Here is a 14,374-nt window from a genome sequence, read left to right on the forward strand (position 1 = left end):
GTTCCAGAGCCCTCAAATTCTTTGGGATGGAAGGCAGGAGTTTCTGTCCTCACAGGAGAGTGTTTCTGGATAATTTCCTCACAGTGTTAAAGGTTGGGAAGACTAGGAGGTACCCCAATATGCATACGAGCAGCTTAGAGAAAGTTCCTCAGTATGGCAAAAATCTAACGCTTAGAATAGAGAAGCAAACAGTCAAAATAAACTCAGAAGTGAAAACGTGGCTTTGTTAAGGCACTGACAACCCTCACACACCTTCGGGTGAGCTGTTGGCTGCTGTCAGTGGTACGGTGAACACTGACTCTTCCCCTAGGGGTGGAAATTCTCAGATGATATTCGGGATCTTCTGGCAGCTAGAGCCCTGGAGGCTACATGTGTTTGCCTCAGTGGGATGGAAACCTATACCTACCTCCTCTGAGTAGCATGTGTGGGTCAGGCATGAGTTTACAGGAGGACAACAGTTATGAGAGGAGACCACCTTTGCATGCTAGAAGCAGAAATATCCCCAGATGTGCCCGAGCAGAACTGAAAACGAGGTCGTATCTGCCTTAGTCTTCTACATGTTCATGGGAAACTCACTGCATATGTGGACTAAAGTAGAGCTAGACAGACATGCAGGAGAGCCAACATCCACACCTTTTGTAACATTTTCTCTGTGTTCCACAGTGCATACCCAATTACCCTCAGCCCGTATTCTATTTTGGTGACATAGCATGTTTTCATGCTCCAAGCCAGGGCAGAGTGCCTCTCCTAGCATTGCTAAGGGAAAAAAAAAAGTTGTGTAAGTAATCGAATTTCGAAAATTCACCAAAGTTGTGGTTGGTCAAGAAGCTGCACCCGTGATTAGAAAGCGGATGCATGACTGACAGTTGTCTGAGCATTTGGTTAAGCCATGGAAAGAAACATTTCTGCCACAGGACTCTTGCTGCCCCTCAATGCTGCTTGTCTTGTACTGAAGGACCCATCTTAACTGACTGAACTTTATTATTTCCTTAACTTGTTACTTTTTGCTGTTCTAGCGTTCCAGTGAATCTGTGGGTGGGTTGCCATTTCACGGGTCAGTTACACATGTTATGACTGAACTCACTAAATGGTTTAGATGTCAGTCTGATACCAACATGAATTTTGATCTCATTAGATCATATTCTTGCTCTCCACAAGAATGCATTCATGGGAATAGGCATCCTCAATCTTCCTGCCAATGAGAAGCAGAAAATGATGACGGACAACTCAAACCCTGTGGAAAGAAGGGCTGAGACGAACACAGCTCCCAGACTTTTACACGGAGGTGTTTACACTTGGCAGGTTTTATGGCTAAAAATTAAACGCTTCTGAGTTTCTCCATCGAATAGTTTGGAAAGTCTGGAAACTTTTCTATTGATAGTCGGATATGCAAATCAAAGTCCTTCATTATTCCCTAGCCTCTAGCCTCTCTCTCTCCCTCCCACATGGTGGGTAGCTCAGCCTCACTTTGCATGCACTCCTCTCTGCAAACAAGTCAGCGCTGGTTCACACGCCTGATCTGAGGTGTTCTCTGTGGAGGTAGGGGCACAAGGCAAGGCCCGGACAGCATTTACTACAATGCCGAGGGACAGGCACGCTCCCACCGGCTTCAAGTCAGCACGGCATGCATGCCTGATGGCTTGTGTTGCCTGGCAGGCTGGAATCACCTAAAAAGTGTGCATGCCTGGTGAGATGAAAATTATCCCTTTAAATCTATTTATCTTGCAAACCCCACAGAGTTTGGCTACTAATTGTTAGTATTTGTTCTTTCTGTCTCTACTGTCTCCACTCTATTCCACATCACCCTTGATCCAGGTCTACAAACAGCTTCCTCAGCAGGAAGATCCAGGACCCACCAAGAGGTAGAGATTTCATGGTGCCACCAGGCACTCACTCCTTTGTGTTGTAGATTTTTCTTTTTCTTTCCTTCCTTCTTAAAGGCACACTCTTAACTTACATTTTTGATGTTAACTTGAACCAGATTCTAGTTTCCGGCAGCAAGTTAGTTACTCAAAAAATAAAAATAACCCCAGATCAATGAACCTGGCTCGGGTCACCTTTAAAATCAATGAGAAGCCCCTGCCATAGCCACAAGTGATTAACGATTCCACTGAGTTAACCTAAAACAGAAAATGTCCCTCTGTGACCATCTGCCTGTCAGTCGGTAGCCTGGAGTATATCCACATTTTCCCAAGAGGTCCTTTCCCCATTACTGAGCTCCACAGAAGGAAGTGTCAAAGCAAGACCCCTGGCAATGTAGCCCCTCAAGGAGGGGTCACCACCTCTCAGACGATGGCCTCAGGAGCACCCGAGGCTCCTACACAAGAGAGTGTGTGGGAGCCCTGCATCTGGTTGCCTCCTGCCTTCCGGAAGCAGGCTGTGCAGCCCGACGGGTGCTTTCTGGATGTTTCTAGCGGCAGTGTTATGTTCTGAGCTTGGTTGGCTTCTCTTGACTAAGACTGAGCCTAGAACATCTGTTGTAGTGATATGCTCTGAGCTTTTGAAAGAGAAAATTAGGCTTTAAAAGACGCCCCTCATTAGATGTTCTCAATATATTAAAATGCACTTAAAAACCGCTTCTGTGTAATACGCCAAAAAGGCCAGTCTCGAATCAGTAGCTAATTGTCAAAGCCTATACAACCACGGTATTGTGTCATCCTGACATCAATCAGCAACAAAGCTAGTGCACCACCTGCTAAGTGAAGTTGCATTTGTCTCCACGTGACAAATTCTATGCCAAAAACACCACTGTACTTCCAATAAGTGGCACTCATTTTAATAGATCCTACAAAATACAATATTTTCAATGTCCCCATAAAACATAAACTTACAAATATTATCCTCAGAGCTCTGGTGACATCCACATGTGATCCTATTGTAAAATTTCATAGAATATTCCAAACACTAGCATATAAGATAAATTTGTTCTATAAAAAAGTGGTGTAGGTATATGAGGGAATGTATACAACCAATTATGGAAAGTTGATCTGAAATTTCAAATTAATATTTTAATCAAATTAGTGACTACTATAAAAAGAAGTAACTTAAAGGATTATAAAACATATTTTGAACGTTCACAGGGGAAACACAGTGTAAAAGTACATTAGGTTTTTGTCACTCTCTGTTATGATTGCATTTGTATTTATGTTTCTTGAAACTTTTTTTTTGGAGAAAAATTTTTTAAATCTATTTCTGTCTGCAAAAAAAAAAAAACCCAAAAACCGGGCATTAAGATTAATGACACCAGTTCGACCACAGCTCTGAGAAATTATATCTGAAGTTTCATATTTCAGTACCGAAGTTTTGAAATCACCCACCACAGCTTTCAAACAAGTCTCTCTGTAATAAATGTCATCAATTCCCAAAATTCATTGAAAATGATTTAAAAGTAGCAAATTAAACAAAGCAGCACACGGAAAAGTTCCACATTTACAGTAAAGGGATCACAGGGGCCGCGGTTTATGGTCAGCGTAACCCCGAGGAAACAGAACATCAAAGCATTAAGGTTTCCCTGCCACCCGTCACTCACTTCTGGTTGTAGTGAAGAACCCGGTCCACCTCAGCCTGTGGTCTGTCTCTAACGTCTGCTTGTGTCCTTTTAATTAGCTAAAGGCATTGAACAGATTTACCTTCTCCGATTATTACTCAGGTCCCAGAGATTAATGATAATTTATGAACTATTTCACTTTGCTATGGGAATTTAGCAAATGGCTGTGGAACCAAATATAAATACTTTATACTTTATGTACAGTTGCTTCCATAAGGCGTAATCATGTAATTTTTATTGAAAAAGATTCAATATAGTAAAGTCTTATTTTAAGATATATTTTCTTTCTCAATCCAAGGTGTTTACGAAAATATCGTTTTTCTATATTCTTTTTTGTATATATGCCAACATATACCTTGTGCTAGAAATACTTTATGGGGATTACAACTCTTTATATACAACTTTTGAGGCAGTATTTCTGATGGAGAGCAGAATTTGTAAAGAGCTTGTGTGTGCTTCCGTGCTCCGAAATGATAGGAAATCCACTTTGAGAAGACAACTTATTTGATTAAAAAACAAAAACAGAAACAAAACCGCACCAATGCACAGCCAGAGGCTGCCGCTGGAACTGATACAGAGCCACGCACGAACGCCGTGTTTATAGGTAACATTTTCCAGGGTGGTCAAGGCTAACGTACAATATTATACACCTGGCACTGATGTTTGCCATTGGTCCAGCAACTGGCAAAATTGGTTTCTATGTATAAATTTATTTTTGAACATTAGCTCTGGCCTGACGTATCTTCACTATTTATAAAAACATTTAGACATTGAGCTCACGTTGAATAACTAGGTCTACTGTATTCTGGAAGCTCTTCAGTAGTAGAACAGCTTTTTCGTGTTCCATGTGCACAAAACTGTGTCCATTTGCCTGAAAGCACACAAAAGAAACAGGTCAGTCAAAGCCCAAAGTGCTCTCCCTCTGCACCATTGCAATCACAGGTCTCAAGGGAGCATAGCACAGTAAGATTGTAAGATTCAGAATGAAACGGTTTTGACAAGCATTTATCAAATGCCCAGTATTTCCTTGCTTGTGTGCAATCATAATATCCCACTGGGTAAGATCAGTACTTAGACACGATTCAGTTTTGCCTGCTGTCCCAGTTATCTGTATTTTGCTGCACTAGGGATGAACTCAGGTGCCGGTGCAGGATGGGCAAGCATTCTGCTGCAGAGCCGCATGCCAGTCCTATGGTACCTGTTTGTTTGTACGGGTCCCTAGTTGAGGTGGCACTTAGCGTTACTGACACAAACTCACCAGCATAATTTTTAAAGTTACTTTTATTTTCATTGATGTGTATGTATCTTTGTATCATATGTATGTAGGAACCTAGAGGTCGGAAGAGGGCATTGGATCCCCTGGAAATGGAGTTACAGGTAGTTATGAGCTGGTTATGAGGTGGTTATGATCTACTGGTATGGTTATTAGGAACCAAACTCAGGGTTTCTGCAAGAGCAGCAAGGCTCTAACCACTGAGCCATCTCTCCGGCTCATGTTAGATGCTGTAAACCATGCCAAATATGAGTGGACACTTATGGTACTATTTAATCTCATTTTGATCTACTGGAAAATAGTGATATATATATTCTGTTTGGTTTGTTGAGACAGGGTTTCTTTGTAGCTTTTGGGACCTGTCCTGGAGTTCACTCTGTAGACCAGGCTGGCCTTTGAACTCACAGAGATCTGCCTGCCTCTGCCTCACGAGTGCTGGGATTAAACATGTGTGCCACCACAGCCACAGCTGATTTATATATTCTTAAATTAAAAAAAAGCTGTTACTAAATGCATAGTTTCCATTATCTACATGCTTCTTTTTCCTTTTTTTGAGACAGAGTTTCTCTGTGTAGCTTTGGAGCCTGTCTTGGAACTTGCTCTGTAGACCAGGCTGGTCAGATACCACCTCTGCCTTCCAAGTGCTGGGACTAAAAGCCTGTGCCACCACTGCCCCCGGTTGCAAATTGTTTTTTTTAACCTAGTTCAAAGAATCAACATCTTCGGAATGAAACCCAGTGACGTTAGTCATCAAAGAAAGCTGCAGTGTTCTAGGTAAGGGTCATCAGGGCAAGACATCAAAATTCATTTTAAAGCATCAATTAGCCTGTTGGAATTTCAGAACCCAGCTGGCTACTGGTTGATATTTATGTCACAAAATGCACATTTTTCTCTGTAATGAGTGCTCACCTTGATTTTCTCTGCATTAAATAACAAACTGTCTTACTAGAATTATTTTCACATAATTTAATGGAGAGGTAGGTCTATATGCCTCTGAAGGATTAAGACTAAATTAAAACAAAAAATTATTGAAATTTGGAATAAGTTTCTGCCACCTGGTAACTGACAGCTACATAACTACTCCCTTGCAGGATGAGATGCACTGCATTTGGAGAACAGTTAACTGGACTGCTCTGCAATGTATAGACACTAGAACCGGGCAACTGTGTGTGTGTGTGTGTGTGTGTGTGTGTGTGCGCGCCATGCATGTGTGTGTGCATGTTTGTTTATGTGTGCTTGTGTGTGGGTGTGTGTGTATGTGTGTTCTGTATGTATGCTCGCATTGTGTTGCACATATTACATGTCTGTATATGTGAGTATATATGTGTTTGCATTATGTGCATGTGGAGGCCCAGAGGATGGTATCATGTCTTTTCCTCAATAGCTTTTACCTTCCTTTGAGACAGGGTCACTCACTGAATCTGATGCTCACCAATTCAGCTAGACCAGCTGGTCAGCAAACCTTATGGATCCTCTTGTCTCTGCCTCTCCAGTGTTAGGATTACATGATGCTCTTATCTGGGTGCTGAGGATCCGAATTCAGGTCCTTGTGCCTGCGCAGCAAACACTCTGCCTGTTGAGCCGGCTCCCTAGCTGGACTTTTCCAATTGTCAGTGCACTCACACTTAATCTGGGGATACTTACTCTTTTTTATGTTCTTAACATTTTAACTAGCCATTCACTTAAAAGTTAAGATGTTTTTCATTGTTTTTTTTTATCTCTTTTATTTGCACAAAAGGTAAATGTTAGTTAGAAATTATAATTTATAATGGAACGTTTTTTGCACAGGAACCCAATACCCTCCGAAAATTTCCAATGAATTGCCCAACATTTTTATACTTCGAACTGTCAGGGTGAGAGGAGACCGTGAATCATATGTTGTTCACCATTCCATCTGCTATGTAAGTATTGGTGCTGAAATGTCAACAGCGTTGATGTTGAGGGGATGGGTACTCAAATAAGTAGGTGTGATCTGAATGATGTGCTCATTGGGAGATCCTCAAAGAGGATTGGTCCCTTCCACGATGACCTTCCTCCCTCACTTATTCCCCTTGCACTTCCTCTGGAACGTGTTCTTTTCCCATCCCCACTGCCATTGCATGGATTTAATCAAAACTTTTCTGGAGAGATAGTAAGAGACAAGATAGACAGATGGACAGACAGAGCTTGAGATCTGGGTAGATGGAGACAGGGAGGTAGTTTTGGAGACCTAGATACACGGATCCCGCTAGAGACTAGCCCTGGCAAGCAGGGATTTGCCCCACAGTAGTTAGCATTCTACTTTGGTGCAGCTGGCTTTGATAGAGTTTTTTTTGGATGCTGTAAAGGTGGTAGCTCATCTTTTAGTTTTATCAAGTGTTATTTTATTAATCTATTTTTGTTTTTAGAGACAGGGCCTAACTATGTAGCCCAGGGAAGTTTTGAACTCAGATTCCACCTGCCTACAAATACATGGGATTAGAAGTATACCCCATTATTCCCAGCCTTACAAATTATTTTTTAAATAGTAATCGAGCTATTCATTAAGAAAACTTTCATTTCTAAATTTACTACATTTTTTATTGTAATAAATTTATGATAGATTGTAAACTTGTGGAAGCGAGTTTTTCTCTTTCCTGGGATCAAGCTGCAGGTCATCAAGCTTGACAGCAAGCACCTTTACCTGCTCAGCCAAACTTATGCTTGACAGCAAGCACCTTTACCTGCTCAGCCATCCTAATGACACTGAGCATTTTCTAGGTGTGGAACATACTGTAAGGTCTGTTTCCATGAGAGGCAGTGGCAGAGGAGAGGTCTGTTTCCATGAGAGGCAGTGGCAGAGGAGAGGTCTGTTTCCATGAGAGGCAGTGGTAGAGGAGAATGGACAAACAGGGTGAATACCCACAAAAGTCAGAGGAGCTTTGTTTCAGAGAACCATTTTCTCATTCTCAGGACAGAAGAGCCCAAAATAACGTATGCCATTTCTGTGATCATAAGCACTGAATACCTGATTTCATCCTGAAGAGTTCAGACAGGGGACTCGAGGGGTCATTGAATTTGTGATTTTTATGTTTAGATAAAAACGAGAAGATCCCTAGTCTACAACTGTCAGGGTTGTGGCTGTTTTGTATGTGCACTGGAGAGTCTGCAGTCCTAGAGGAAGGCTGGTCTAATGGCGATGTCAACCGCAGAACACAAATTCAATGATGTTTTGAAAGATAAATACAGAGGAAGCATTTACAAAAGTGGCATTTGAATATGCCCACAACATAAATGCAAATAATGACAAGGATTAATGCTAAATCAGACAACATTTGAAATGTCACATTTGGTTGCATGTATATATGTTTTACATAAACATTTACCGGATTTCACATAAATGTGTGTACTTTGAAGAAACTGCAAGTTAATGAAAAGTGTAAACAAATGAGATGCTTATAAATTCCAGTTAAATTAATAGGAGGACAATCTTAGAAGTGGTATTCAGACAACATTATGCTTTGAAGATATGTAATTCATAGGCTTCTAGCAGAAGCTGGTTTGAAATATGGAAGGCCATTCCAGTGTAGTCTTTATGCTGTTTTCAAAGATAGTGTGCCTAATTTAATCTCACATCTTCTGTGCTGCAAAATGCTTTTAATCTTCCCTTGTCATGATTCATACAACAAAAATCCCCAGTTAATGAAAGTAATTTCTTGCCGCCCATCACAATTGAGGATGTAGTGCATTGATTTACTGTAAAACACACATGGTTTTTTTCTTTTTTCTTCTGGGCTTCTCCTTGGCTTCCTTCTGGTAAAACCTTTGTTAAATATGTGTGCGTTATAGATGTTTTGTCTGCAGGAACTTTCCAGAAGTAAAGGAACTGAAGACTCTAAACCTTCATACTGGTGCTGAAGACAGTTGCTACACAGGGCAAGGACAGTGGATCCTCTTTACACATTAAAAGGGAAATCAGATTAGAGATTTTGGACATGTGCTTTTGGTTAATTCAAACACATCATGAGAAGAAAACACTTAAAGAGCCCGGGCATACATATTTGTATATCAGTATCTTGAAAATTTGAATGCCTATGACTGTTAGGATAAAGAGAATGAAAAAGCCAGCTAGCAAACTCCAGCTCTGCAGGCAATCCTTAATGGAGCCCAGCTCTGACCGCCAGGCATCCTGGGAAGCAGTCCATCACAGATAATTACTGTGCTTCATCCTAACTTCCCTAGAAATTAATTCCCATTTCAGAATTGTCTTGTTTATTGTTTCATCTTTTCTGTTTATTTTTTCCTTCCTTTTCTCCATTCATCCTTTCTGTTTGGAGACACAGTGTGTATAGGCCAGGGCTGGCCTCGAACTCAACTCTTCTCTCTTCTTCATGTCGGGATTACAGGAATGATCCATTCCTGACCCTATTTTAGACTTTTTCACTTGCTGGAGTATTCTTGTTAAATGTTGGGCTACATTTAATACTGAATGCTTATATAACAATATCACATTGCCTCCAGTTGAATATACCATATAACCAATACCATATTGATTCTATACACTATATAATCAATACCATAGTGACTCCAATTGCATACCCCTATATAATTAATACCATGGTGATTCCAATTGAATACACTATATAATCAATACATGGTGACTCCATTGGATACACTACACTACATAACCAATACCATGGTGACCCTCAAATTGAATACACTATATAATCAATACATGGTGACTCCAGTTGAATACACTATATAATCAAGACCATGGTGGACTCCAGTTGAATACACTATATAATCAATACCATGGTGACTCAGATTGAATACACTATATAATCAAGACCATGGTGACTCAAATTGAATACACTATATAATCAATACATGGTGACTCCAGTTGAATACACTATATAATCAAGACCATGGTGACTCCAATTGGATACACTACATAACCAATACCATGGTGACTCAAACTGAATACACTATATAATCAATCCATGGTGAATAAAAAATTATTAAACATTTTCTGCCACAAATCTCAACTACAGACCTTCATTTCTGAAACTTTCAATGAAAAACATCGTTCTTTGTGAGAGAACTTGATATCCTACCAGCATTTACTGGTATTAAAAATCACAGACTAAAAGAGAAAAAGAATTTCTCTTCTGACTTAAGGATATATACAAGTCTGAGGACTGTCACTTCCTCTGACTTTAGAGAGGCTTTCTTTCTATCATGCATGCTAAATCTTTAGCAAATGAATGTGTGGATTACTAGACAGCTTCTCAAGAAGCTGAATTCTAATCTTTTACATTTGCCAAGGCACCTGAAAATTGACTATTTCTGATGGGCATTCTTTGTGGATGGGTTGACTTTTGTTTCATTGCTAATGTCGGACTCAGGTCTGGGGGTGGAGCTAAGTGGCTGATCTAGCCTGTGTGAGGTCGTAGGTTTCACTTTATTCCCATTAACAAATAATGACAGACTGGTGTCCATCGCATTATTATTCATTTTTGCTATGGTGGTGGGGGTCTGTCATAAAGCCTTGGGCAGGCTGGGCAAGGGCAGTAGTTCCTCTGAACTCTACCCCCCAGATCCAGTATTAAATGCTAGATGATAAACCCTCCCTGTCTTTCTTCACTTTCTGCTGTGTATCCCAGGGCATGCCTAGCTTGTAGAAAAAGCAGGAACTTAGGTATATTTTCCATTATACTATACATTTGTTGTTTGACTCAATATTTTTTTTCACATAATGAGTCCATATTCCAAATAAGGACAAAAATCAGTGAATCAGCCCTGCTCAGTGGAAAGTGCTCAAGCAGGTTTAATGTCTACCAATTGCAGGCACTCCAGCATTGTGTGATTTACATGACCACCATGTAGATGCTTAATTAACATTATTTCACATCAGCTAAGCTCTGGAGTATAGCAGCGGCAGAACCCAGTGAGCCTGACTGGCTTTCTAAATAAGCAGCCGTATCTGGTTAGATTCTGGCACATAAAACCATGCGTGTTGTAAAAACAGCTTAGTTATTTTTCTAATCAAATTGTCTTTAAATAATATTTATTTCATGAGAAGCATTCTTGGAATATATACAATAATGAAAGATGTGCTAGTGGTCCCCCCTCAAGGTCTTTGACATTACCAGCCAAGATAAACTATAACCTAAATTAATTAGTTCTTTAAAGACACATGCTCTTCATTTGAACTTTGAAAATATTTTTTCACTTTCTGATTTTATAGTGTTTAAGGGGGAATTTTTTTAAATTCAGAAAAACGAACATGCTCCTACACTTTCTTCATGACTCAGGGTAATGACTGTGAGCCTGCTGATCTGAGAGAAAACTGTGGGCTATGGTGCAGCTTTTTCTTAGCTCCACGTTGTGTGGAGGTGGTCACGGACTGCCTACTGGGAAGCTCAGGCTTGGTAAACTCTCCTAAGAAGCTTTGTACATTGTGAAATCCTGAAAACAGGAAGGGCTTAAGGTGGCTTTGCAACTTACTTGACTAAAGAACTCATTTACCAAAGATATTTGAAAAGAACTACCAGAAAGCTAGTGGCTTAACGTGGTTTGACTTTTATATGCCAAACTTCTGAATATTGTTTCTTCTGTTTTTTAAAGTGAAAATTCCACTTTCTCCCTGCACAGAAAGCTGTGTTGCTTTGCTTCTGGCGATGTGCTTAGAGCTCCAGGCTTTCCTCTGGGTGTCCTGGAGGTTACGTAAGAGACCCCCCCAGTGTGAAAATGAGTCATCACTGACATGGGACTCAATGTGGGGCCTTTACTGTGTTAGCTATGGGTTCTTGGAAGCAGTTTAATTTATTTTATCTATTTTACACTTTATTAATGATATCTGGAGGCTCCTGAATAAACAAGCTTTACTTAAGATGATTCTGTACGTCATCATACCCCATGGGTCATTAAAGAGACACCAAAACCCCACTCTGCCTCTTTAGTGGCTGCCAGTACCATGGATGCTGTAGTAGAATCAGAACTTGTCCTCCACAGACATTTTTGTCAGGCTTCTGCCGAATCCATGGTTACAATCTACCCCTCTGTGTCTACTGAAGCTGTATGTTACTATGTCCTGCCTTAGTTCAGCTTGCCTCCGTGTTTGGGTCTTTCCAGTCTGTAGGGAACATTCAATGCCTTAAGGGGCTTGTTCTCCACAGCTCTAACCAAGGACTCAGGAGTCTCTCTAGCTTTTCCTTCACTGTACCCCATGTCCATTCTGTTGTAAGCTCCTACCCTGTGTCTTTCCCATGGGTGCTCCTCTTCCTACACTCCCTCTGCCCTGGCTCATTCTTTCTCCCTGTGTGAAGCTGGGATGAGCTCTGTCGCTGGGGAGAAGATCCTTTTCTCTACTTCATGCATCTTGAGGTCCCCAAGATCTCCAGTGCCCTTGTCATGCTCGTCACTGGCTCAGTGAGGTAGCAAGAGGAGGGCTGGCATCTGAGTTTTTATTTTTTCTTGTGAGTGGCCATCATCTATTCAACCTCCCAAGAAACAGCCTGTTCTTAATCACTTCATGTTCTTAATCCTGCTTCACCGCCCCCCCGCAATGAGTACATCACAGAAAGTAGCTCTCAGCATTTCAGGGCACCTGTATACATTTGCCTCCTTAGTTCCAAGCTCCTTAGATGACATGTGACTTGTCTATCATTTTAATATTGGTGTTACACTTTGGGCATGAGGTGATGTGGGATTCCCCTCTGTATGCTGTGAATACCACTGGTTAATAAAAAAACTGTCTTGGGCCTGCGCAGGGAATAGAGGCAGGTGGGGAAAACTAAACTGAATGCTGGGATGAAGGAGGCAGAGTGAGAGAGAAGTGTAGCCCTGCCTGAGCCAGATGGAACTTTACCTGGTAAGCCACAGACATGTGGTGATACACAGATTACTAGAAATGGGTTAAATTAAAATGTAAGAGCTAGCTGATAAGAAGTTAGAGCTAATAAGCCAAGCAGTGATTTAATTAATACAGTTTCTGTGTGATTATTTCAGGTCCAAGCTGCTGGGTGGCCGGGAAACAAATTAATGGCCTCCATGCAACAATGAAGTAGTCCCCAAGATGGCTGGAGGGAATGTTGGGAATTTGGTTTGTGGGGACTGGTGGAGGCTAAAAGGTGGGGGTTGGTTGGAAGAAGCCAGCCACTGTCAGAGGTGAGTGTTTTTGACATCTTATACCTTACTTCTCCTTCTCATCTCTTTCAGCTTCCTGTTGGACATACATTGAACCGCCCTACTCTACTGTGTGGCCCCCATCGTGATGCTTTGTCTTAGAACATGCCAGAAGCTAAGGGACCTTGGGCAAGAGCCTCTGACAGCTGAAACCAAAACACGTCTTTTATCAGAGCAATGGCTGAGAAGCATCTAACACAACAACTCAAAAGATGCTAATGAATGGGCTGTAGGGCCAAACGGTAGTTCTTACAGAGCAGGACAGTAACAGGTCTGGTGCAGATCAAATTTTAACAGCAACATGAAGCATAGACATAACACCTAATTACACCTGCAAAGAGTGTGTGCTGGTAGATAGAGTAGTTGACAGCTACTCTTCAAATTTCTGTATGAATTCAACCACACTTTAAAGATTAGCACAAGGGCTGGAGAGATGGCTCTTCTCTTGTAGAGGATCTGGCTTCAGTTCTCAAACAGTGGCTCATGACCATATGCAACTCTATTCCCAGGGGATCCAATGCCCTCTTTCTGACTTCCACAGGCATCAGGCCCGCACATGGTACACATACATACATGGAGGTAAAACACTCATACATAAATGATTAACTAAATCAGAAAATTAGCAAAAAGGAGAGAAATACTTTGTGTATATTATTGTTACCTTAATTATCTTACATTGGTCTCTTAGAAATGTAGTCTTGAACCAGGAGTTTGAGGCTAGCTTAGTCTATATATAGAGTTCCAGAGTAGCCAAGGGAGACAAAATGAGATCCTATCTAGAAAGGAAGAAAGAAAGAAAGAAAGAAAGAAAGGAAGAGAGGAGGGAGGGGAGAGAGGGAGAGAGAGAGAAGGGAGAGAGGGAGAAGAAATATAGACTTGGACCAGGAGTACTTTTCACTAACTGATTGATTATAGAATGATTAGATGGTATAAGAAACTGCAGTTATCTTCAATAGGGCACACACATTGATGAGATTTATGTTGGAAAAAATACTGAGGCTTAGTAACTGGTAAAAAATATAGATGCTATTGTGAATTCTCTATAAGTTATGAAACTTTCTCTTCTGCCCAAGTTAGGACTGTGTAAATGGGGATGGGGGTTGTGGCAGGTCAGGAGAGAAAGCACACAAGTGTTAGACTGTAGCTGTGAAATTCTCCTATTGCTCAGTAGCAAGTGTAAGTTTCCCCCAATCTACACATCTTTTCAACAAAGAAGCAACTTCAGCCAGTGGCTGGCTATCTCTCTGGGCACAGCTACATTTAGGATTGCAGGGGCCTGTAATCAATTCGGTTGAATTTTTTTTCCATGTAGCAATAACATTACAAAGAAGAAAGAAGCAGTAGATGTTAGAACAACATAACTGCCATTTGGATAATGGTTACGGATGAGCAAACTCACAGGGTTCAAT

At 41.0% G+C, this 14,374-nt stretch overlaps 1 protein-coding gene across 2 annotated transcripts in view; it reads right to left on the reverse strand.

Annotated features, from left to right (window-relative positions):
• Window positions 1-4,310: 4,310 nt before the first annotated feature.
• Window positions 4,311-14,374, reverse strand: part of Lrrc7 (leucine rich repeat containing 7) — a 321,319-nt gene continuing 311,255 nt past the window's right edge. For both annotated transcript variants that reach the window (XM_038311250.1, XM_038311249.1), the window contains one exon: window positions 4,311-4,418. In XM_038311250.1, the coding sequence (XP_038167178.1) occupies window positions 4,311-4,418 (108 nt within the window). The remainder of the gene's footprint in view (window positions 4,419-14,374) is intronic.

This window comes from Arvicola amphibius, chromosome 14 (assembly GCF_903992535.2).
Source record: "Arvicola amphibius chromosome 14, mArvAmp1.2, whole genome shotgun sequence".
Taxonomy (NCBI): domain Eukaryota; kingdom Metazoa; phylum Chordata; class Mammalia; order Rodentia; family Cricetidae; genus Arvicola; species Arvicola amphibius.